This window comes from Malus sylvestris, chromosome 6 (assembly GCF_916048215.2).
Source record: "Malus sylvestris chromosome 6, drMalSylv7.2, whole genome shotgun sequence".
Lineage (NCBI taxonomy): Eukaryota > Viridiplantae > Streptophyta > Magnoliopsida > Rosales > Rosaceae > Malus > Malus sylvestris.
Window position 1 is genome coordinate 33,792,869 of NC_062265.1, and position 26,370 is coordinate 33,819,238.

Sequence of the window (26,370 nt, forward strand, 5' to 3'; positions counted from 1 at the left end):
TTGAAATAGGAAAAAGACTTATAATTAAGAGTGAGACAGTTTCTGCACATACATACCAAACGCACCGAAAATCCCAACCCCAGGAGAAACACCCACCCTAGCTTTGATAGCTTCATATAACTAACATGCTTGCACATTTCATATTATAAATAATGCTAGCTTTCATTACACACTCTAATTAAAGCCAGCCTCCCATTTTTTATTCACTAATTCTATATTCTTGTTTGGTGAAACACCACCACACCATCCCCTCTATGGAAACTTTCAGCGCCTCCTGTTTGCTGGCTCCTCCTGGCAGTTGAAGTAGACGTTGGAACTTGGAAACCGGCAGTCCAAGGTCGAGCTGCGCCGCAAAGAAGCGGGTGTTGAAATGGGCACGAGAGGGTGGTTGCTCCACCAACCCCACCGGAGCCTTCTGCTGAAACAGCACCAGAATGTAGCGGTGAATCCCCACTGGTGGCCTCGGACCAACGTACGGCAGTATCTCTTTCCCTGCAATAATTATTTTGTTATTTTATTTATTGATTGTCAATTTGTTAGCTCATAATCTCTTATATCATGTTATTTTTTATTCATTTTGTTGATGCACAAAACCAGAGATCTTGGAATAACGTAAATCCGACCGTGAATCTGCAAGTAATGTAAATAACACAAGATATATCGTGGTTCATCCCAATGTTTGGGCTACGTCCACACTGATTATTATATTTATTTGAGAGGTAAGGGAGAGAATGTGAGAGCCTCTGTAATGAGAGTGAGGCTTTGAGAGGGGGTGAGAGGGCCTAGGAATTGGTCTCCCCTAATTGTGAGGGTGATGAGTCATTTTATAGAATAAGGGCTCATCACTTATTATATATTTACCCATTCCTTTATTACATAATTACATTTAAGTCCTTGAGTATTTGTATGAGATCTAAATACAGAGGCCCTAAGTATGGTATAAACAGTAGTCCCTCAAGTCTTCAGTCAAGAGAGTCTTTTGGCTAGAGACTTGAAATTCAGTTCATGTGTGGGACGAAGTAACTAGGTGTCATCTTGAACTGATGCTCGATATGAGTCGGTTCCCAATCTGAAATGATGCTCAACTAGAAGTAGTACATGTTGCGAGGCTGCTCTGCTTGTGGCTTATGTTGCCTTAGTTGGCTCAGCTTGTGGCGTTGGAGGTGAGGGAGTCCCTTTTATAGAATAAAGGCTCACTCCTTAATACATAAATGATGGGCTAGCGTCGATGCTCGTGGCGAGGCGGTTGCTCAGTAGGCGGCGATGCTTTCTAATGATGGTGAGGGAGTCCCTTTTATAGAATAAGGGCTCGCTCCTCAATACATGAATAATGATGGTAAGGGAGTCCCTTTTATAAAATAAGGGTTCGTTCCTCAATACATGAAGAATGGGTGCTCTCTAATGAAAGTGAGGGGGTCCCTTTTATAGAATAAGGGATCGCTCCTCAGTACATAAATGATGGGCTAAAGTCCCCCAAGTATTTTTCATGAGACCCAGTTAAGGTCCAATATATGGTACATAATGTAGTCCCTCAAGTCTTCGGTCAATAGAGTCTATTAGCTGGAGACTTCAAATTGAATCCATGTATGGGCCGAAGTGGCGGTTGTTCGGATGCAGTATTTGTATACCCTGCACTGAAGCTTTGTAGATGAAGCTTTGCAAGTGAAGCTTTGAAGCTAGAGCTTTTGTAAATGAAGCTTTTGAAGCTGGAGCTCTGTAAATGAAGCTTTTGAAGTTGAAGCTTTGTAAACGAAGCTTTTGAAGCTAGAGCTTTTGTGAATGAAGCTTTTGAAGCTGGAGCTCTGTAAATAAAGCTTTTGAAGCTAGAGCTTTTGTGAATGAAGCTTTTGAAGCTAGAGCTCTGTAAATGAAGCTTTTGAAGCTAGAGCTTTTGTGAATGAAGCTTTTGAAGCTAGAACTCTGTAAATGAAGCTTTTGAAGCTAGAACTCTGTAAATGAAGCTTTTGAAGCTAGAGCTTTTGTAAATGAAGCTTTTGAAGCTAGAGCTTTTGTAAATGAAGTTTTTGAAGCTGTCTAAATGAAGCTTTTGAAGTTAGAGCTTTTGTAAATGAAGCTTTTGAAGCTGATTGACATGAGTGATGCTCGTGAATGTTGACAGGGGTGATGCTTATGGATGTTGACATGAGTGATGCTCATGCATGTTTATGTATGATTGATATGAGTAATGTTCATGAATGTTTATGTATGATTGACATGAGTAATGCTCATGAATGTTTATGTATGATTGACATAAGTAATGCTCATGTATAATTTGGGAGTACCAGATGTACTTTTGATTACCTGGTTGGTGGTAATAGCGGCAGGTTGCCGAATAATTTTGGAGTACTGGGTGTACTTTTGATCACCTGGTTGGTGGTAGTAGCGGCAGGTTGCCGAATAATTACGGAGTACTGGGCGTACTTTGATCGCCTGGTTGGAGCTATTTTGGGCTTACCGTTTTGTATTTATTTTTATTTTTTTTTATTATTATTATTATTATTATTATTATTACCCTTTGATGGGGTTATACAGATGTCTCCGAAACATACAAAAGATAAATTACATCATTCAAAAAATAAATCCGACCCTCTCCTCAATGGGTCACGCTCATAATTCTCTTTTCTGCATGCCATCACCACCGCAATTATGTCTGATTCTTTTCTCTGATTCTTTTTATCTTCTTTTGCTTTCTGCTTTTACTTTTTGCTTTTACTTTCTCTTTTCTCTTTTGCAGATGGCAGACAAAGAATGATAATAGAATTAATAATAAGAAAATAATCTTATCTCCGCTTTTGCTTTTCCCGTGGTATTCGCAGGAGATGGGATCTGGGTCAGCGACTGCCCCGACCGTGAGGACCTTCGTATCATCAAGTATCTTTTGTTTTCTTACATTCTCTCTCATCTTCCTTCTTTCTCTCTCATCATCTTTTGAGCTCCCAGCATCACTCATTTCTTTAAGCTCCCAGCCTTCTGCACCTTAGATACTACTTGGCGCTGCACTTTAAATACTACTTGGCGCTGATTCCAGAAGATGGACTAGGAATGGAATTCCGTGGTAAGATCGAACCAAAGGTTCAATCTTTGTTCACTGTTTCCCACGCCATTAACGTATAAATTGGTCTGCACTGAATAAGGTTCAATTTTTGCTGAGCTGACCAAACCCATCAATGCAAGACTCACAAAAGCACTTAGAGAAAAAAAAAACATTATTCCAAAAGTTGAACCAGCCATGGAAGCATAAGAAGAGAGTTGTGTCGGTTCCATTTGAGTGTCGCAGCTGTTCTGCTTCTAAGCTTCTTAAAGTCTCAAATCCACATGCCCGTAATCCAGATCCAGATACGGATCTATTTCTTGGAACTAGTGTTGCAGTTGTTCCTCATCTTACGCTTTCCGGGGCGAATCGCGTGGCTGCCTTTCACCTTCTCGACGTCACCGTAGGCCTCGATCTGCTTCAGAAGTTTCAGAGCTGTCGAGGTTTTCTCCACGCCACTCGCCTGAGTCACCGACGACAAGAGTAAGGTCAGGAACGGCAAAAGCTATAATTGCCGAAACGATGGCGTACCACTTCTGGTTCACATTGATCTTCTGATGCCAGCAGCGCCAGATCTTGGTGGGAGGGAACGGCTGCGGCGGCGGTCATTTCTTCCCTACATTTCAACAAGGCTTTGCTGTTAACTTGGTCGTGACAGAGTACAGAGTTGGGGAAAAGAGGCGTTGGACGAAGAAGGAGTTAGAGAAAAGAGAAAGATAGGTCATGAAGCTGTGAAATGCGACGAGGCTTTGCTGTCCTTCTCTCTATGTGTTCAGAGAACAAAGGGGTTATGGAGCTGTGAAATGCAACAAGGCTTTGTTGTCCTTCTCTCTATGTGTTTAAAGAGAAAAATAGGGGAGAGAAAAACTGGATTTTTAGAGAGAGTTTTGATTTTTGTGACTCATCTGTAAAAGGATTAGGCAAGTGAAAGATAAAGTATTTGGTTTCTGGGTTTTTTTTGCAGATTTTGCAGATTCACGATGGAGGTGAAAAATTGAGAAAGAACCGACATAGCTTTTCGTGTCGTTTCCCACATATGGCGCCAAATGCTGATGCATAAAACCGGAGGTCTTGGAACAACGTAAATTCGACCGTGAATCTACAAGTAATGTAAATAACACAATATGTATCGTGGTTCACCCCAATGTTTGGGCTACGTCCACATTGATTATTGTATTTATGAGAGAATGTGAGAGCCTCTGTAATGAGAGTGAGGCTTCGAGAGGGGGTAAGAGGGCCTAGGAATTGGCATCTCCCAATTGTGAGGGTGATGAGTCCTTTTATTGAATAAGGGCTCCTCACTTATTACATATTTACCCATTCCTTTATTACATAATTACATTTAAGTCCCCCGAGTATTTGTACGAGATCTAAATATGAAGGTCCTAAGTATGGTATAAACACATTTAAAAAAAAAAGGGTAAAGTACAAAAAATTACCTCAACTATTGATGTCATGACACTTTCATACCTCATCTTTTAAAATTAACAATGTCATACCTCATCTTACGAATTTGTGCCAATGTCATACCTCCGTCAGTTTTTCTGTTAATTTCTCAGTTAATTGCTGACATGGCTTGATCCGGTACCCATTTTCTATTAAAAAAGTATTAAAAAAAATCATTTAATATTTTTTAAATATTAATAACAAAGAAAAGTTTAAAAAAAAAAACCAACATCAATTCGTTCCCTTCCCCCTTTCTCTCTCTTCTCCCCATCTTCTTCTTCTTCAACCATCCTGCAACTTCAACCCAGAAAAAAAAAATTCAATTTGTTTTCCCCGCTCCCCAACCCCTCTTCTCCCTGCACCCACTATCCACACCTAACCTACCCACCTTCCCACCCACCCTCTGCACCCAACCTCGCACCCAATACCTGCAACCCAAAAAATAAAAAATAAAAAAACCCAGATCTCGTTGAGAACTTGGGCACAGAGAAAATGGGGGGAATGGATGTGGAGTGAAAAGGGTGGGCACGCGGGGGGGATGGACGAACTGTTGGAAATGTGCCCTAAAGCCAATCATGTGATGATACTTTACGGACATTTCACATGTTAAACTAATCTAGTTTTACATATAAAGGGCATAAATTATTGTTTGAGCCGTCTCATATAAATGTTATATGCTTAAACGATAAAGTCCAAGGAATATGTGATTGGGAGAATGTAATCTAATGAAGTTAGATTCATGAGATCATTCTTTCGTAGACACATCCTAAATGTTCCTGATCATAGGATTGCCAATTGGGCGTTGACAGTCCGTTAAGATCAGTACGTACTATGTCTTCTCTCAGGGAGAGTGATTAGTCTCGAGTCAATGGTGTGTGTGACATCAAGACAAGTACGTAGGTGCTCAATAAGAGAATGAGTTCACTGAACGTGATCAACGAAGAGTTCTTATATTCCATGTCACATGAGAACTCATGGTTGGGATAATGCAAAGTAGTCCTTTTACCTGAGGCATCACAGTTGTCTTGTGGTTAAGTCCTTAATCTTTGATTATGTCTAATTCACCCCCTCGGGGTGTCACGGCATCGTTGGGGTTAAGCCACTTAGCTATGGAAACAAGTGAATGCGCAACAAGGGATCTCTAACCTTCAAACAGTTGAGGGAGAATACTCTATGATATGATTTGGAATCTCTGGCCAGAGTATGAATGAGATTGGGGAATGCGTTCCAAATCACATTCAAGGAAATCATATAAGCAAACGATTCACATTGGATAGTAGACATGAGTAAATAAACTATCATACCAAACAATGTGGTCAAGAGTATTAGATTAGAGAAGGACCGTATTGCATTTGTAATCCCGAACTGAATAGGTTCTCCACCTCTTCTGATTAGCTTGGGTAACCATGATATGCTGCTAGGTGTCACTCATGGTTTGTGGAAGCCCTAAACGTGTGTAATCACTAAAGGGAGAATTGAAAATAGTTTCAATTCACAATCGATGTAAAATGGTTTTAATCGCCCACTACCTCGCTAAAAGGAACCTAATGGATCGCACACCGTAAAAGGTAGAGATTGGAGATTAAACGGAAATGAGTAAGAATGATTAAATGGTTTAATCATTTAATTATGGCAAGGATTAATTAATATGTTAATTAATCAAACGAATAAGTTCGTTAAAGACTTCGGGATAGTTTTGGACCTTAAGGCCCAATGGGCTTCGAACGTCAAGCCCATTAACTTAAATTGTATGACAATTTAATGAATAAAGATTCATTAAAGCCCAAAAGCCCAAACATCCCTAAATGGCCGGCCATATTAGATGAATTAGGGTTTTGGTTGTTTAGGTTACTTAAAGAAGTGACTATATAAATGACTTTATAGCCAAAATTCATTAAGGAAAAATTAAGGGTTTATTTTGGGGGAAAATTGGTGAGAATTGTCTCTCCATTTTCTCTCTAAAGAGGCCAACACCTTGGAGGGTACATCTAGCAATCCTACTACTCCAAGGTCACTCATTTCTTCTACAATCAAACCTTGGTGAAGAGACTTAGAGGTTCCCTATTTTGGGAACTTGGAGAAACCTATTTTTCCATCCAAATCCATGGATCTAAGAAGCAAGGAATGAAGGCCCTATCTCTTTGGGTGATTAGCCTTTGCTTATGCAAAGAGGAATCTACAAAGGTAATAATTTCAACTCACTTTGTTTTGAGTTGATTATTGGTTCACCAATCTACTAGGCTTTGAATTTCATGGTAATGTTTTGTTTTTTAGTACATGCAAGCATGATTCCGCCTTTAATTGTTAATTGCATGCCATATGATGTTGCTCAAATGAACATGTTTTTCAAAATAAATCCTTCAAGTGGTATCAGAGCCTAGGTCTAGTAGTTGGTGAATCCTTTTGGGTTTTGTAGTTCATAAGTTTATGATTTAAAAGTTGTAATTGTTACAAGCTTTATTCTTGCTTCTTTGAATGTAAATTTTGTTTGAAAATTTGCCATCTCAAATGTTGTAGATGTAGTTCATATGAGGATGAATATTGGAGCTAAAATTTGGTGCCATGATTTTAGGGATTTTCGGCCAAATCCAAAGGGTGATTTTTTGGGTTCATGTTTGTCTTGTTAAAATGGTTTTAAGGTGACTTTTGGAACCCCTAAGTACCCTAGGATGTTAGCCTCATTTTGAATGATAAAAATTTGAGTTTTATTGCATGAAAACATTCATGGAGCTCTTATGGGTTTTCATGGATGTTCTTCATATGTTCTTGATGTTCTTGCCAAGAACACAAAGGTTTGTGTTTTGATTCAAAGTTTTGATTTATTTCATAAAGTTTATGATATATGTTTTTCAAATGATTTATCATGTATTTAAAGTGTTAAATATTTGTATAAATGATGATGGAAACATCAATCATCAAAACATATATTATTTTTATGAAAGTATTTAAAGTGTTAAATATTTGTATAAATGATGAAAGAAATATCAATCATCAAAACATATATTATTTTTATGAAAGGTGAAAGCACTACTTGATTGTTTTTGACAAAACTAATAAATCAAAACACCCACCACTCCTTTTTATCCCTAAAAACCGGCCACCCTAATAAAATAGGGTATTTTTGGGGTTTTTATGCAATTACATAAAGTTTTGATACTTTTGTGTATTTGTACTTTGACCCGAAAGTTTACGTTTTGACGTTAAGGCCTAAAAACGCTAAAGGACAAATTGTTTTGCTCCTTTAATGAAGTTTTTGAATTTATTTAAATTTTGGGTTCTAGTTGTATTTACATGAAGTAGTGACTTTTGTGTTTTTACAAAGTGACCCCAAAAGTTTATGTTTTCGCAATATGGCCCAAAAAGTTGTGGTTATTGCATGATGGCCCAAATAGGATGAGAACAAAATTGTTTTGTCTCTTTAAATGAGAATTGGATTTTCATTTTGTTTAGCTCCACTTAAATCAATTTTATGGATACAAAAACCAAATGAAAATGTTGCATTCAATTAATTAGTTAAAGCGTTAATTAATTAAAGGATGATTATGAACCTAAGCCTAATATAATTGAGCTATGTGAAAGGCGTTTCAAATTTGTTTGAACCATGGGAATGTGTAGATTAGATTTTGGTTGTAATTTGATTTGATCAAATGTTGTAAAAGGGCATAAGTCCTTCTTTACTTTAAGGTAATTTGTTTTATGCAAATGTTGTAATGAGCATAAGCTCATCCTTTACTTTGAAGTATTTCTTTCTTGCTTTATATGATATGCATGAAAATGAAGTAATTGGGTCCAACGCCCCTAAGACAACACGCCTTAATGTGATTAAACGCGTAACTAAAATCAATCTCCATCCCTAGACCGAGATTCAACACAAGGCTCGTGTTGAATCTAAACAAAGGTTCATAGTCATCCTAAGGCCCTAAGGCAACTATATAGTCCATCAAATGAATGCAAACCTTATGTTAGTAGTAACATATACTCTTGCTTTAAAAACCGTTTTAAAAGCATAGTGGGAGTATTATGTACAACTAAAACAATCATATGGACCAATAGTTGTAATAGGACCAAAATTGTTTTAATAGAGATTAAAATGTATATTGATATGTGATGAGACCTAAAACCCTCAACCAAACCAATATTAAGTTGATAAGCGGAGAGTGCTTAGAACACTCTTTCGTGGCCTTCCACCGTGGTGGGATCCAATCGTTTATGACTTGTACACCGGCTTCACCCTATCATGGGGGAGTACAAAGTGCATGCTTATACTCAGGAGGAATCCATACACATATGATGAGGTGAGTGTAGGCAACGAGGATGGCCAATATCATATCATTGTGAGGCTATTCTTGAACCCCTTCATGAACTAAGCATGGTGGGAAGAACTTAACTAAGTGCAATGGAACCAATATCATATCATTGTGAGGTTACATTCTCTAGAGGCCAAATAAGATGGGTACTTGCATGAGTTGCAAACGAGTAAGCGTACTCTCTCATTATTATTGTTGCTAGCCATATATCGTATCATCGTGAGGTGGGCTTGGTAATAGTGAGCCTCCCATAACCTACTAGGAGTTTCATCCAAAACTCTCGAATTCCTATGAGGGATATGGAATTTGCCAAAAATAGTGGGTGGTGCTATTTGATTTAAAGACCCAAATCAAATGGCTTAAAATCAATCAATTTATATTCGTTATGTATTTGATTACCAATATATTTGCAAACGCTATCCAACACTTGACAAATAAAAGCCGAACGTTTAGTTTACGGACTTGGTACTACAAAACCATAGATTGTCTTTAATGGCTTGTAAAAGTACCAAAGTAGTCTCATCCTCACAATCTTCCTATTGATAATGTATCATTAGAAGAATATGTTAGAAAAGGTCTATCATAAAGAGGACAACACTTTTAATGTCATAATTCTTCAATTATAAATTGTTGTATGAAGAAATAGGAGTTGCTTTGAACAACCCTTAGTCAATGCAAACACTTAGTGCTTGTTTCTTTGTTACATGAACAAGGAACTTGAGAAGAAAGCACAAAGGCATGGACACTTTATGTGCCATGATTCTTCACTTACAATTTGTTGTGTGAAGAAATAAGAGTTGCCTTGAACAACTCTTTAAAGTTTGTAATTATGTTTAGAACATAATGGTTGGTTGACAAAAATAGTCCATTAACATGGACTTATGATGATTTTGAATCATTGAATGTTGAAGTGATAAACCACTTAACGAGACGGAAACTAGGCAAAGACTTCACCTTTGTGTCCCTATCCTAATGGTTCACTAAGTTTATTGTAAACTATGTAGTGAACAATAAACCACATGCTCTCCAAAATGTTTGATGTGTATAACACAATTGAAAAAGGTTTCAAGAGAGATAGTGGGAGTTTAGGGACCATGACTAATGTAGTCAAAGGTGAAAGTCAAATAAAGAAGATAAATAACTCCAAGGGAACAAACTTTCTTTATGAAAGGATGGACATTGGAAGGGGTATTTGCAAGAAATGTCTTGCAAGTGTCAAGGACACACCTTTCGAAGGTGTTGTAAATTGTTCTTGAATAGTTCAAAACAGTTGGTTCTTCTACTTGAATGTATGATTCCGTATTAGTAACTATGTTTTACAAATCGTTGTAAAAGTGTGACTAATAAGAAGTAGAAGATATATGAGAGAAGAAAAGGTGCTTCACATACGGAACGTGAATAAGATATAGATCTCTGCGAAAGCAGATAGTACTTACTTCCTCATATGAACTACCAAAGAAATTGGATTATAGTAATCTAATTGATTGTCTCTATAGTATAGATGATATGGTAGTGTTAACTGTTTAGAATATAATGATGCTTAAAACCCAAAAGGTTGCAAGGTAGTGACTAATCCCAACTAAATTGTGATACCTCTAAAACATAAGTTACGAGTTGGTGAAACAAGGATGTTTTGGATCGTTAGATCCGGATCCAATACCTTCTTGTTAAAATTGTATAGAGGCGAAATGTTCGAATCTTTATTCTTTTGGAAAGAAGAAAGAATCACAAAGTTGTTGAGGTTAATTCACTTAGATGTTAGTGGCACTTGTCCACAACATAATACTACTCATGTTATATGACATTCACCGAAGATCACTCTCGGTTGGACTATAGTTTATTTTGAATAAACACAAGTCCGAATACTTTGCAAAAGGTTTCAAAGAATTCAAGAAATGTAAATAGATGAGTAAGATATCTAAAGTATTTACCTCCTTAGATTTGATCCAAGGAAAGGTAACACTTTAGATGAGTTTCCTTGAAAGATATCAAGGAAAATAGCATCATAAGATAATGTATTTCTCCATTAGGAGAAGAACGAACTTGAATAAGATTTAGTTCGTTAAATGTTATCTATTACCCATATATAGGATATATACTTCTAAAACAATATGATTGTCGATGAAAAGATCTTCCAATATTTTCATGACTCCATAAGATGTAGTTGGAAAAGAAAGACAAATCTTAAGCATGTTAAAGATTTGGGGTTGTGTGCTAATAAGCAATATTTGTTTGATAACAATCTTGTAGGATATCCTTAAAATAACTTTTGGATATCGCTTCTATAAACCAACTAACAAATGTTGTTTTGTTGGGTAGTTCATTGTAATTCTACAATGTGATTTGCCTAAAAGCAAATGAACGAGAGATAGAACTCAAAGAATGGGTTCTTTGAGAGACAAGATAGTAATCAACAAATATAACAACCTAGTTCCTATACCACAAGCTCCAAGGTAGTCGATAAGAATGAAAATCCTTATGACTACATTGAGTGCATATACGATATATACTCAAGGAAATGGTAAAGTACCATTTGACTCGAAATAATGAAACCTTCATAGCTAAATGGTAGCTTAAGGTAACTACAATCAAAGAGAATGGTTGACTTTGAAGAAACCATCTTTGAGATAGGCTTGGTTTCAATTAATTCGAAGATTGCTAGCTACAACTAAAATGGTGATTCAATGTTTTGACATAATATGGGTTTCCGAAACCATTATTAAGATAGTCTTGATAATATATGTCCAAAATTATAAATCACAAGACATGTAAGTTGTAAAGATCCATCCATCATGGATCTTAGCAAGTTAGTGGGAGCTATTTGCATTTTATGAGGAAAAAGGATCAAATCGTTTGATTTCTCATCAAGATGTAAATGAATCTTTTGTTTACGAGTTTTACAAAAGATTAGTGGGAGTTAATCATGTTCCTAAAATTTAAGTATATATGATATATTAATTTTGGAAATGAAAAGAATACTTCTTCGTTAAAGTTATGACTTTAATACATTATATGAAGATAGAATGTATATGGGAGATATAGTCTATATACATGAGATGGAAATCTATAATGATATATTTCATGATATAATTGGATTATATCAATCCCTAATAATAGACAATGGATGCTAGGAAGTTTCTCATATGATGATAAACTTCAATAAGAAGGACGATTCTAGTGAGATTAGCAAGTTGCCCTTCTCAAAGGGAACGTACCCTTTGACTCCCATAGAAATAATGCGTAAATTGAATCCTTTATGCATAAGCAGAAAGGTGATTTATGTATTTCATATTGTATGAAAAACATTGATATGAGTTGTACCTAGAACGGTACAAGACGATATCAGTGCAAGCCCAGGATCAGAACCATGGCAACTGTCAAGTGAGTCCTTAAGTATTTAAGAAATACTAAAGGATATATTCCTCAAAGAATATTGAAGAATTAGAGTAACGTAATGGAAGCGTAAATGTATTAGATTATGAATCTAATCCATCATTGGATGTTTCTTCATTATGAATGAAGAGATAAACAAATATCTCTTTATTATGACTAAAGAGATATTTGAATGGAAACATTAAAGTAATGACTTTAGTGTGTTCCATTATGAATGCAAGATATATTGCCATATAGAAGTTTACAACAATGTTGTTTGGATGGGAAAGTTCATTTATGAACTCTCTATTCGGTTCCAACCAGAAAGTGTATGACACTAATGGGGAGATAGCTCAAGCCTGGGAATCAAGGTCTCATCAAGGTCCAAACACAAATGAGAAACTGAACCACATGATTGAGAATCATGTATAATGGTGACGTCGTTATTCTCAAGGTTGCTTCTATGGATAACATATAGATATCCATTGTCTAGGCCTACTACTCAGCCATTTATAAAATGACTACAGAAGAGGTATCATCACTGATGATCAAGCTGATTGGCTCTAGTGCAAGTGGGAGATTGTTGGAAATGTGCCCTAAAGCCAATCATGTGATGATACTTTACGGACATTTCACATGTTAAACTAATCTAGTTTTACATATAAAGGGCATAAATTATTGTTTGAGCCGTCTCATATAAATGTTATATGCTTAAACGATAAAGTCCAAGAAATATGTGATTGGGAGAATGTAATCTAATGAAGTTAGATTCATGAGACCATTCTTTCGTAGACACATCCTAAATGTTCCTGATCATAGGATTGCCAATTGGGCGTTGACAGTCCGTTAAGATCAGTACGTACTATGTCTTCTCTCAGGGAGAGTGATTAGTCTCGAGTCATTGGTGTGTGTGACATCAAGACAAGTACGTAGATGCTCAATAAGAGAATGAGTTCACTGAACGTGATCAACGAAGAGTTCTTATATTCCATGTCACATGAGAACTCATGGTTGGGATAATGCAAAGTAGTCCTTTTACCTGAGGCATCACAGTTGTCTTGTGGTTAAGTCCTTAATCTTTGATTATGTCTAATTCACCCCCTCGGGGTGTCACGGCATCGTTGGGGTTAAGCCACTTAGCTATGGAAACAAGTGAATGCGCAACAAGGGATCTCTAACCTTCAAACAGTTGAGGGAGAATACTCTATGATATGATTTGGAATCTCTGGCCAGAGTATGAATGAGATTGGGGAATGCGTTCCAAATCACATTCAAGGAAATCATATAAGCAAACGATTCACATTGGATAGTAGACATGAGTAAATAAACTATCATACCAAACAATGTGGTCAAGAGTATTAGATTAGAGAAGGACCGTATTGCATTTGTAATCCCGAACTGAATAGGTTCTCCACCTCTTCTGATTAGCTTGGGTAACCATGATATGCTGCTAGGTGTCACTCATGGTTTGTGGAAGCCCTAAACGTGTGTAATCACTAAAGGGAGAATTGAAAATAGTTTCAATTCACAATCGATGTAAAATGGTTTTAATCGCCCACTACCTCGCTAAAAGGAACCTAATGGATCGCACACCGTAAAAGGTAGAGATTGGAGATTAAACGGAAATGAGTAAGAATGATTAAATGGTTTAATCATTTAATTATGGCAAGGATTAATTAATATGTTAATTAATCAAACGAATAAGTTCGTTAAAGACTTCGGGATAGTTTTGGACCTTAAGGCCCAATGGGCTTCGAACGTCAAGCCCATTAACTTAAATTGTATGACAATTTAATGAATAAAGATTCATTAAAGCCCAAAAGCCCAAACATCCCTAAATGGCCGGCCATATTAGATGAATTAGGGTTTTGGTTGTTTAGGTTACTTAAAGAAGTGACTATATAAATGACTTTATAGCCAAAATTCATTAAGGAAAAATTAAGGGTTTATTTTGGGGGAAAATTGGTGAGAATTGTCTCTCCATTTTCTCTCTAAAGAGGCCAACACCTTGGAGGGTACATCTAGCAATCCTACTACTCCAAGGTCACTCATTTCTTCTACAATCAAACCTTGGTGAAGAGACTTAGAGGTTCCCTATTTTGGGAACTTGGAGAAACCTATTTTTCCATCCAAATCCATGGATCTAAGAAGCAAGGAATGAAGGCCCTATCTCTTTGGGTGATTAGCCTTTGCTTATGCAAAGAGGAATCTACAAAGGTAATAATTTCAACTCACTTTGTTTTGAGTTGATTATTGGTTCACCAATCTACTAGGCTTTGAATTTCATGGTAATGTTTTGTTTTTTAGTACATGCAAGCATGATTCCGCCTTTAATTGTTAATTGCATGCCATATGATGTTGCTCAAATGAACATGTTTTTCAAAATAAATCCTTCACGAACTGGGTATCATTCTTTTTTTTTTTCCTTCTCTCTCTTTTTCTTCTTCTTCTGCAGGTTGGGTGGGGGGGGGGGGGCAGGGACCTTTTTTTTTTTCTTTTCCTTCTCTCTCTTCGTCTTCTGCAGGTTGGAGGGGAGAGTTTTGTTTGTTTGATTTTTTTTTCTTTTTTATGGGTTGCAGCAAGGGACCTTTTTTTTTTTCCTTCTCTCTCATGTTTTTTTGCAAGTTGGGTGGGGAGGGGGAAAGTTTTGTTTGTTTTTTTTTTCTTTTCTTTTTTCTGGGTTGCAGCAAATAAGGGGAAGAAGAGGAAAGAAGATGAAGATGGGCAGAAGAGAGAGGGTGCCGGGGGGAGGGAGTTTTGTTTGTTTGTTTGTTTTATTTTTTATTTATTTTATTTTATGTCTGGGTTGCAGCAAATAGGGGGAAGAAGATGGAAGAAGATGAAGATGGGGGAGAAGAGAGAGGGCGCCTGGAGGGTAAGAGACAAATTTTGTTTTGTTTTGTTTTTTTTTTTTCTTTTCTTTTTTCTGGGTTGCAGTAGGTAAGAAGACGATGAAGGGAGATGAAGATGGGGGAGAAGAGAAAGGGCGCAGGGGGAAGTTTTGTTTGGTTTTTTTTTTTAATTATTTATTTATTAACCTTCTTTATTATTTTAATATTTAAAAATATTAAATGATTTTTTTTAGTTTTTAATAATTTTTTAATAGAAAATGGGTCTCGAATCAAGTCAAGTCAGTAATTAACTGAGAAATTAACAAAAAAATTGACGGTGGTATGACATTGTCACAAATTCGTAAAATGAGGTATGACATTGTCAATTTTAAAAGATGATGTATGAAAGTGTCGTGACATCAATAATTGATATAGTTTTTTGTACTTTACCCAAAAAAATATCAAAATTAATTAGAGCTTGGTAACGAAACCATTGTGCCACGTGGATGCAACAGGGGGAGAGGTTACCACACAACAAGATAACCTTGACAAGTGGCACATACGTGTCACTAGAAGCAAAGGTGTTTCAAGGGTGAACTACGTGTTGCAAAATATACGAAGACAAAAACACCATTTAGGAAGAAATTTTAAAACTATTTTATTTTTAATTTGTATAAATAGCAAACATAATATGAACTGTAAAGAAAATATACACGACACGTGGTTTTTGAAAAATTGTTGTGCCAAATCAAATTTGGCTAGTTTTACGGCTAGCTAGTGACAGATGCTTAAGAGGTATAAAAGCAAAACATTTATGATTTTTCAAGAATCAACTGATATGATGGAACCCTGAAATTTTTTGATGATTTTTTCGGAAATAATCTCAAAACATTCGAAGCCAGAGAAATGCATGCATGTCAATGATTCCGCTTGGAAACGAGTGTTTTGCCAGAGATTCTCTACTCGAAAATGAAAGAATGGAATAAAAGTTTCTGCTCGAAAATATGTGTATATATACGTATATACCTATGTGTGTGTGTGTGTGTGTGTAGAGATATATATTGTTTGTGTGTGTGCGTGTGTGTGTGTGTAGAGATATATATTTGTGTTGTATGAATGCAAAAAGCTGCAACCAAAAACTTAAAGATTTGAAAACGGCAAAAAGGTAGCAAGATTTTTTCTCTTGGTATTTGTAAATTACCTCTGAGAGGGTTTGTCCGCCAGGGATATCACACACGATCCTGAAATCATAAACAATGTGCATGAAGTTAATTTTTGTGAGTCCAATTAAGAAAGATTATTGACAACAAAATTTGTAAAATTAAGGGAAATAAATTAAAACGCAATTCATGCAAGAAGAAGAAGCAGTTGATCATCACCAATGTACCCACTCCCTCATGCTTGGCTCACTCGGACTCGGAGCATCAGGGTCAGTCATCACCTGCATGAACAATTTTATTAGGTGTACATATTTATGCAATAAAAAAAATGTGAAATGTGTAAATTGAACTCATGCATGCAACAGGATCGAGTTGATCTAGGTGTGCAGAAGTGAAAAGGGGCGGACCAGGGTGTAGAGCTCGCCAGGGTGACCAGTGAAGGTGATTTTTGGGGGGTTGATGGCCATGGAAGGTTTGATGTCACAGCCATTGGTGACATGCTTGGAACCAAAGTAGACTGACATGCTCAGGGTTGGTATCAAATAAACTGCAAGCCCATTTGTGGTTGGTATCAAATGAAGTACAATTAATAACACTAATTATATTTGGTTCTCGATATCATTATGGTGGTTATGAATTTATGATGGAGGGTAGGTAGCACAAGATGAAATGAAAGTTTCCCATCTACCCTCTCAGGGCCATCCCTACATGTTGTTATGTGTTAGAAATTTGTCAATAACCATTCTTTCAATTTCAATATGTATATATATAAGGAATATGCATGGGATCCCATCTACCCTCAAACTCGAGCTAGCTAGCCTTGATTTTCTAGGTAAGATCAACACCATCCATTCCCCATCCCCCACGCCTCCACACACCACACATATACATTCACATCTGAAGGTCAATGTCAGGACTACTCATGCTTCCCTCTTCCCTCACTTCTGAGAGACAGGTAAGATCGATAACATCTATAAATACAAACTCAATCCGGCACACAAGAGTCTCCTTCCTTGCCTTCCCTCACCATTCCCCCCCCCCCCCCCCCCCCAACCCTTCATCTCCTTTTAGTATTGAATCTGAAACATTATATTTCGAAATTGGAATGTCTTTTACACACAGAGATATATGTGATGATTCAGTAGTAGGGGGCTTGAGTATCATATGTATGCATGGATAGTATATCGGTGAGTGACTTCCATGCTGACCCTCGTCAAATGAACAGTGTCTTGCAGGTTATATCTCCATCTCGTTGTCTGTTCGACCTTGAACTTTTATATATATCCCATTTCTAGTCTCTCTCGTGTTTGTTTTCTACAGTTTACGGTATATATAAGTAATAATGTCGTTAGGGAGTTGTTAATGTCACTCCAAATAGTTCTCAACGCTAATTAATATATAATTAACCTTTTAATTAATGGAGTTTTAATGAAACACTTCTGGTACTGTTCACTTTTAACGAAAAAAACATTATTACTCTAAAAAATCATTCTTGTTACTATTCACTTACAACACTTTTTGTCATTTTGATTAAAATTCAAAGTTTTCAAGTCCATTTCTTTAGTTTTCTTTTTAATTAACTATTGAAACCCTTCTGATCATCTTCTCCATCCATTCCTTTTAACATTGATAATTTCTTCATAGTATGATAGTTATTAGTTTATATATTAACATGAAGGATTTGAGAATAAATTAGTGTCGAACTCGTCATTCACGAAATCGAATTTAAAATCTCTCACTTACAAGTGAAGATAAAAAGAACTATCACTAAATTGTAGTCATAAAGATACCCACACACATATTATATTCAATTTATTATCTTCGGAACTTACTTAATTTGCAAATTATAGGTATACATTATATTGTTGAATAATTTTTTTTTTCTCACTCCCTTATAGTAATCACGTATGCACTTTCATTGTTCTTTAATTTTTCAGTAAAAAAACAACGTGCATAGTAAATTTCGGTAAAAAAAGAGTGCACAATGAATTTTTTAAAGCCGTAGTAATTATGTCATTATAAATAATGAATCAATAGAGAGAAATTCTGGTGATAAATCATATTAATCCCAAAGTAAAAATTAGAGCTAATTAGGAACTGAAAGCGGACCAAGGTCAAACTGGCAACAAAGTTGAGGTATTAGTAAGAACCGTTTGCTTGACAAGGACTTTGTATGGACATCAACCCTCATCATTCCCGCGTTTCGTCGTTCAAAACCGATTACCTCATCAGCTGGTACGTCATCTCTCTCTCTCTCTCTCTCTCTCTCTCTCTCTCTCTCTCTCATATGAAAGTGCAGGATTTTAGCAGTTTCTTGCTGCGCTCATAGCAACTGCCATAAACTCCGCACAGAAAGCATAGCGATGGCGACCCAGACTGCCTATTCCATTCACTGGCTGAAGCCTCAAAGATCAAGGACCAGGGCTGCCTTCGACTAGCGACAAGTGGCCGGCCCTTTTTGTTTAAGTTGAAGCAGACAAATATAATCATGACAAAGGCCCACATGGGTTCAATTTTCTCTGTCACTGAAATAAGACTGAAAATAGAAATATTTTTATCTTTTTTTTCACCGAATTCTCTATCTCTTGATGTAAATATATCGTTTTATTCAAAAAATAATTTTATTTACCAACATTCGATATGCATGAAGCTTTTTTTTTTCTAACTGCAGTTCGATATACGAGAAATTTCTTTCTTTACAAGCATCTGACATGCACAATAAGTTCATTATGATCACAGTAAACATTGCGTTCATCTTTACCATTAAACTCAAATTAACCCTAATCATAACTAGTTTGTTTACTCTCCAAATTAAAGGCCAATTAAAATAGGAAAAGACTTGTAAATTTAGAGTGAGACTTCCTGCACATAATACAAAAAGCAACCAAAATCCCAACCCCATGGAGAATCACCCACCCTAGCTTAATTTGCTATCTTCATATATAATTAACATGCATGCATTACATTACAAAAGATACAAGTTCCCCTAAAAACACACTCAAATTAAAGCCACTGTAAAGGCTAGACTCCAATCCCTGGTGAAACACCACCACACCATTCAATGGAAACGTTGAGGGCCTCCTGTTCTCTGGCTGCTTCGGGGAGTTGAAGTTATTTCTTGATAAGAGTTACAAGGGTGAAAATTAATTTCATTACTTGACATGTTTCTTGTATGTGTAAAACATTCTTCCACAATAGGGCTTCATTATGCGTGAAAAAACTTTCTTTCGTTATTGATTCCGTCTTCATTATTGTACATGGAATTTCCTTCTTGACAGTCTTCAGACATGCTCATAAAGTTCTTTTGTACCACAGTTATGTAAAATTTCTTTTTTGACAGACGTCCAACAAGTTCTTTTTACCACAGTAATTGTGAAATATCTTTATTGACAAACGTCAGTCATGCACGAAAATTTCGTTCTCAATAGTGATGTCGCCTTAATTATTGGTGAAATTTCTTTTTGACAAGCGTTCGGCATGCACAGATAGTTCATTCTGACAACAGTAATTGTGAAATTTCTTCATTGACAGGCGTCATTCATGCACGAAAATTTCTTTCTCGATAGTGATGTCGCCTTAATTACTGTGAAATTTCTTTTTGACAAACGTCCGACATGCATATATAGTTCTTTCTGACCGCAGTAATTGTGAAAATTCTTCATCAACAAGTGTTAGTCATGCACGAAAATTTCTTTCTCGGTAGTGATGTCGCCTTAATTACTGTGAAATTTCTTTTTGACAAGTGTTCGACATGCACAGATATTTCTTTCTAACTATATTAATTGTGAAATTTCTTCACTGACAGGCGTCAGTCACGCATGACAATTTCTTTATCAATATTGATGCTATCTTAATTACTATGTGAATTTTATTTTGACAAGTGTCCGACATGCATAGAAAGTTATTTTTTACCTACGTCTAACTGGCCTTACTTATCTTAGTAAATGTTACGTTCAAATGACCTCACTTATCTCAATAAACATTACGTCTAACTAATGTTTGACATGTGCAGAAAGTTGTTTTCGACAATAGTTATGTGAAATTTCTTCTTTATCAATCGTCCAACATATGAAATTTTCCTTTTTAACAGTCATCTGACATGCAAAGAAAGTTCTTTCTAACTACAATAAACGTTATGTCCATCCTTAACATCAAATTGAAATCAAGTCATTTTCAGTAAAAAAAAAAAAAAAGAGTGCATAGTAAATTTTATTAAAAAAGGAGAGGGCTCAATGAATTTCTCAGAGACGTATGTCCTTATAAGTAATGAATCAATTAATAGAGATGAATTTTGGTGATAAATCATATTGTTCCCCAGAAAGTAAATAATTAGAGCTAGTTAAGAACTGAAAGCAGACCAAGGTGAACCTGGAAACAAAGTTGAGGTATTAGTAAGAACTCTTTTGCTTGACGAGGGCTTTGTATGGACATCAACCTCCTCATTCCCTCGGTTCGTGGTACAGCACCGTTAACCTCATCAGCTGGTATGTCATCTCTCTCACTCTCTCTGTCTCCCATGAAAGTGCAGGGTTTTAGCAGTTTCTTGCTGCGCTCATAGCAACTGCCATAAACTCCGCACCAAATGCAAGTGATGACGAGCCAGACTGCCCACTCCATTCACTAGCTGAAGCCTAGAAGGTCAAGGACCAGGGTTGCCTTTGACTAGGAGTCTTGGGCCAGCGGCTAGTCCTCTTTGTTCAAGTTGAAGCAGTTTAAGATTAGATCATGACTAAGCCCAAATCAAAGGCCCACCTGGGTTCAATTTTCCCTGCAAACTTAGAAATAAGACTGAAATTACAAATATTTTTTTCTTTTTCACCAAATCCTTGACCCCTTAGTGTATGTATATAGTTCTATTAAAAATACTTTTTTTTACCAACATTCAATATGCGTGAAGCTTTCGTTTTCACATAAGTTCGATATATGTGAAATTTTTTTATTTACAAGCGTCTGACATGCATAATAAGTTCTTTCTTATCACAGTAAACATTACGTTCATCTTCACCATAAATTGAAATTAAGTCATTATGCCATATTTTCCATTCTTAACCTTAAACTAGAGCAATAAAATTAACCCTAAACATAACTAGTTTGTTTACTCTCCAAATTAAAGGCCAATTAAAATAGGAAAAAGACTCGTAATTTAGAGTGAGACAGTTTCTGTACATGCATACCAAAAGCACCCAAAATCCCAGCCCCATGGAGAAACACCCACCCTAGCTTAATCTGCTAGCTTCATATATAATTAACATGCATGCATATTACATTACAAAAGATACAAGATCCACTAAAACACACTCAAATTAAAGTCCCTGTAAAGGCCAGACTCCAATCCTTGTTGAAACACCACCACACCATCAATGGAAACGCTGAGGGCCTCCTGTTCGCTGTCTCTTTCGGGGAGTTGTTATTTCTTGATAAGAGTTATCGAGGGTGAAAATTACTTTCATACTTGACATGCTTCTGGTATGTGAAAAAAAGTTCTTCCACAACAGGGTTTCATTATGCGTGAAAAGCTTTCTTTCGCTATTGATTCCATCCGTAATTATTCTACGTAAAATTTCTTTCTTAACATTCATCAGACATGCAAATAAAGTTCTTTTTTACCGCAGTAACATAAAATTTCTTTTTGACTAGTGTTCGACATACATTGAAAGTTCTTTCTGACCACTGTGAAATATCTTTATTGACAAACGTTTGTCATGCACAAAAATTTCTTCCTTGATAGTGATGTCACCTTAATTACTGTGAAATTGCATTTTGATAAGCGTCCAACCTGCACAAATAGTTCTTTCTGACTACAGTAATTGTGAAATTACTTCATTGATAGATGTCAGTCATGCATATATAACAATTTCTTTCTCAATATTAATGTTGTCTTAATTACTGTGTGAATTTTATTTTGACAAGCGTTCGACATGCATAGAAAGTTATTTTTTTATCTCAGTAAACATTACATCTAACTGGCCTTACTTATCTCAATAAACGTTACGTCTAACTGACCTTACTTATCTCAATAAACGTTACGTTAGGCAACGTTCGACATGTGCAGATGGTTGTTTCTAACCATAGTAATGTGAAACTTCTTTTAAATAATCTTCCCACATGCAATGAAAGTTCTTTCTAACCACAATATATGTTATGTCCATCCTTACCAGTGAATTGAAATTTAGGTCATTATCCCCCGTTTACCCATTCCTTAACCTTAAATTAGAAGCAATGAACACAACAACATCATTTAATCTTCAAATTAAAGGCCAATTGAAATAGGAAACAGACTTATAATTAAGAGTGAGACGTTTCTGCACATACATACCAAACGCACCGAAAATCCCAACCCCAGGAGAAACACCCACCCTAGCTTTGATACCTTCATATAACTAACATGCTTGCACATTACATATTATAAATAATGCTAGCTTTCATTAAATAATGCTAGCTTTCATTACACACTCTAATTAAAGCCAGACTCCCATTTTTTATTCACTAATTCTATATTCTTATTTGGTGAAACACCACCACACCATCCCCTCTATGGAAACGCTCAGCGCCTCCTGTTTGCTGGCTCCTTCTGGCAGTTGAAGTAGACGGTGGAAACCGGCAGTCCAAGGTCGAGCTGCGCCGCAAAGAAGCGGGTGTTGAAATGGGCACGAGAGGGTGGTTGCTCCACCAAACCCACCGGAGCCTTCTGCTGAAACAGCACCAGAATGTAGCGGTGAATCCCCACTGGTGGCCTCGGACCAACGTACGGCAGTATCTCTTTCCCTGCAATAATTATTTTGTTATTTTATTCATTGATTGTCAATTTGGTGGCTCATAATCTCTTATTTCATGTTATTTTTTATTCATTTAAAAAAATATCAAAATTAATTAGAGAGCTTGGTAACGAAACCATTGTGCCACGTGGATGCAACAGGGGGAGAGGTTACCACATCAACAAGGTAACCTTGACAAGTGGCACATACGTGTCACTAGGAGCAAATGTGTTTCAAGGATGAACTACGTGTTGCAATATATGCAAAGACAAAAACACCATTCAGGAAGAAATTTTAAAACTATATTATTTTTAGTTTGTATAAATAGCTAAAATAATATGAACTGTAAAGAAAATATACACGACACGTGGTTTTTGAAAAATTGTTGAACCAAATCAAATTTGGCCAGTTTTACGGCTAGCTAGTGACAGATGCTTAAGAGGTATAGAAGCAAAACATTCATGGTTTTTCGAGAATCAACTGATAAGATGGGACCCTGAAAATTTTTAATGATTTTTTCGGAAATGATCTCAAAACATTCGAAGCTAGAGAAATGCATGCATGTCAATGATTCCGCTTGGAAACGAGTGTTTTGCCAGAGATTCTCTACTCGAAAATTAAAGAATGGAATAAAGTTTCTGCTCGAAAATATGTGTATATATACGTATATATCTATATGTGTGTGTGTATACATATAGAGATATATATTTGTGTTGCATGCATGCAAAAAGCTGCAACCAAAAACTTAAAGATTTGAAAACGGTAAAAAGGTAGGAAGATTTTTTCTCTTGGTATTTGTAAATTACCTCTGAGAGGGTTTGTTCCTCCAGGGATATCAGACACGATCCTGAAATCATAAACAATGTGCATGAAGTTAATTTTTGTGTGTCCAATTAAGAAAGATTATTGACAACAAAATTTGTAAAATTAAGGTAAATAAATTAAAACGCAATTCATGCAAGACGAATAAGCAGTTGATCATCACCAATGGACCCACTCCCTCATGCTTGGCTCACTCGGACTCGGAGCATCAGGGTCAGTCATCACCTGCATGAACAATTTTATTAGGTGTACATATTTATGCAATAAAAAAAATGTGAAATGTGTAAATTTAACTCATGCATGCAACAGGATCGAGTTGATCTAGGTGTGCAGAAGTGAAAAGGGGCGGACCAGGGTGTAGAGCTCGCCAGGGTGACCAGTGAAGGTGATTTTTGGGGGGTTGATGGCCATGGAAGGTTTGATGTCACAGCCATTGGTGACATGCTTGGAACCAAAGTAGACTGACATGCTCAGGGTGGGGACGAACATGTCCACGACATCGCCGATCACTCGGCCGACGACGAGAGGATCAACGGAGGCAGCCATGAGATCAGGAAGGAAATTAGGAGCAAAAACTAGGAAGAAAAGGAAAGCTAAGCAATGCATGAGCAAAAGCAAGAAAAGCTTTTGGTGGTGAGGGAAGGAGGAAGAGTAGGGTTTATATAGTAGTGGAAAAGTGACATGGGCTCTAGAGGGCCCTCTCTAGAGTATGTGTAATCTATGGTGCATGCATAGGCCATCAAAAAGCAAAGGAAAGCAGAGAGCAACACGTATACAACCACACTAGGGTTGAAACACCATCCTGACCGTTCCGATGGCTCAATCTCTTCCGTCCGTTACAGGCCCCACCACCATACACGTGGCTTAGCCAACAGTGAGGACTCTCAGACCCTTCATGGTTCTTGCAACATCAAGATAAGCATGAATCCAGGTCGGGACAAACACCCTTGTGGAGCCTACGGGAAAAATCAGTGCGTTTTGAGATGTGGTGCAGATTTGTGAATGTTAGCCATACTGCACTGGAGCTCGGCCTTCTTTGTAACTCCGACTGGTTCTAGTTGTGGTTTTGTCTTCTGTACACTCTGGATTGTCTTTTTGTTCAACGGTTGTTGAATTGGTAATAAAAATTTGCGTCAGCAATGACTAGAAAAGATTCTTTATTGAAAATAATTTTCTCTGCATGTACATTTTATTTTGACAAATAATTGGACGATTCATCTAAATTAGTCCTAACTTGCTTTGCTAAACATGTAGGGTGCGTTTGTTGCATCATACTATCTCGGACTGGACTAGTTTCAGGGACGAAGCTGAATTGGATTAAACTATACTAAGCTGGACTAACTTAGTGAAGCGTTTGGTGCAGTGTCGAACTAAGAAGCAGGATAATTAATAAATTCAAATATTATATTAATCTATCTATATCTCTATTAATATTTTATTCTTAATTCTCTCATTTCTTCCTTCTTTTTTTTCTGAAAACTCTTTCTCTTCTTCGAGACCTAATTCCATGCTTTGAGATCAAATCAAAACCAACTTCCTACAATTGCATATCAGATCAAAACCAACTCCCTGCAATTACAGATCAAATCAAAATCAACTCCCGACAATTTTAAATTCCACAATTTGAGATTAAATCAAAACCAATTCCACAATTTGGTGTCTCAGGTTGCTTACCCCATCTTTATCGCCGGCGATCCTAAGCCATTGTCATCCCAATCCAAGACCTTTGCCATTTTCGTCGCTGTCGCTTGCGTCGGTGTTTTGGCCTCCAATATTCCTCATCATCGTCTTGTTCCTCACCCACCACTGGGTTCACAAGGATTCCGTGATTTGGGTTTAAATAACCATCGTGTTCCTCACCCACCACTGGGTTCACAAAGATCCCATGATTCGGGTTAGAACAGAGACCATCGGCGGCGATTTGTGCCCACAACGGTCGGAGGTGGTGCAGTTATGTAGGTCTTGTTGGAGGAGGAAGAGACGAAAGAGAGCATAGAAGGAACACGGTCTTAGCTAGTCCCCTCCTTTTCGAGGGCTCTCGCTAAGAACTTCTAGTGAGCCTGTTAGTCCACAGGAGTCCCCTTTTGTCTCATTAAACATAATCCTAGTATTTAACAAACACTGGACTATAGTCCAGTCTAAGCCAGTGAGAGTTAAGGAAGCCAAACAAACACACTTGTAGAGATCTAAGAAAATTATGTCTTAGGCCATCTCCAATCGAATGGGTTATGTTTAGCCTCCGCTCAGATTACAGTTTTGCAAGAAATTATTTTTTTAATGAACAGTGTCAGAGCATATTTATATACTATTTCCAACCAAGGGGGGTATTTTTTAGCCCCTCAATGATTTAATATTTTAAGTTTTTATTTATTGGTTAATTGAATTAAACTACCATATTAAAATAAGGTTTCCAGATATATTTTGAGAACCACTTATTGCTAAATGAATAAGCTTTCGGATTTCTTATCTTTTGGTTGAAGATGTGGACATTTGAAAAATATTGAAAATTTTAAATTTAGATTATTGGAAGAGGTAAGGGAGTGATGTTTATGAAAAGGATGTGAGCCTACAAAAAAAATAAAAAAATATATGAGAAATGGTGTAGAAATGAGTTTGGCATTTATAGGAAAACAATTAGAAGTTTTA

At 36.7% G+C, this 26,370-nt stretch overlaps 1 protein-coding gene, 1 long non-coding RNA gene and 1 pseudogene across 3 annotated transcripts; 1 reads left to right on the plus strand and 2 right to left on the minus strand.

Moving 5' to 3' along the window:
- On the minus strand, positions 1-24,337 carry LOC126624971 (protein MOTHER of FT and TFL1-like). 2 transcript variants are annotated; one of them, XR_007624273.1, is made up of 5 exons: positions 24,076-24,337; positions 23,888-23,949; positions 23,709-23,749; positions 22,518-22,912; positions 1-110 (listed from the first exon to the last, which is right to left on the minus strand). XR_007624273.1 is itself a non-coding variant. In XM_050294038.1 (4 exons), the coding sequence occupies exons 1-4, from the start codon at positions 24,328-24,330 to the stop codon at positions 22,692-22,694; spliced, it is 579 nt and encodes a 192-aa protein (XP_050149995.1). In that variant the 5' UTR covers positions 24,331-24,337; the 3' UTR covers positions 22,448-22,691. The 2 variants fall into 2 exon arrangements, 1 of the variants encoding a protein (XP_050149995.1); XM_050294038.1 differs by lacking the exon at positions 1-110 and having other exon boundaries at positions 22,448-22,912.
- On the minus strand, positions 117-16,831 carry LOC126625648 (protein MOTHER of FT and TFL1-like; annotated as a pseudogene).
- LOC126624972 (uncharacterized) lies at positions 16,958-18,781 on the plus strand. Its single transcript, XR_007624274.1, has 2 exons — positions 16,958-18,382; positions 18,500-18,781. It is a non-coding gene; the product is annotated as an uncharacterized LOC126624972 (long non-coding RNA).
- Positions 24,338-26,370: the final 2,033 nt, after the last annotated feature.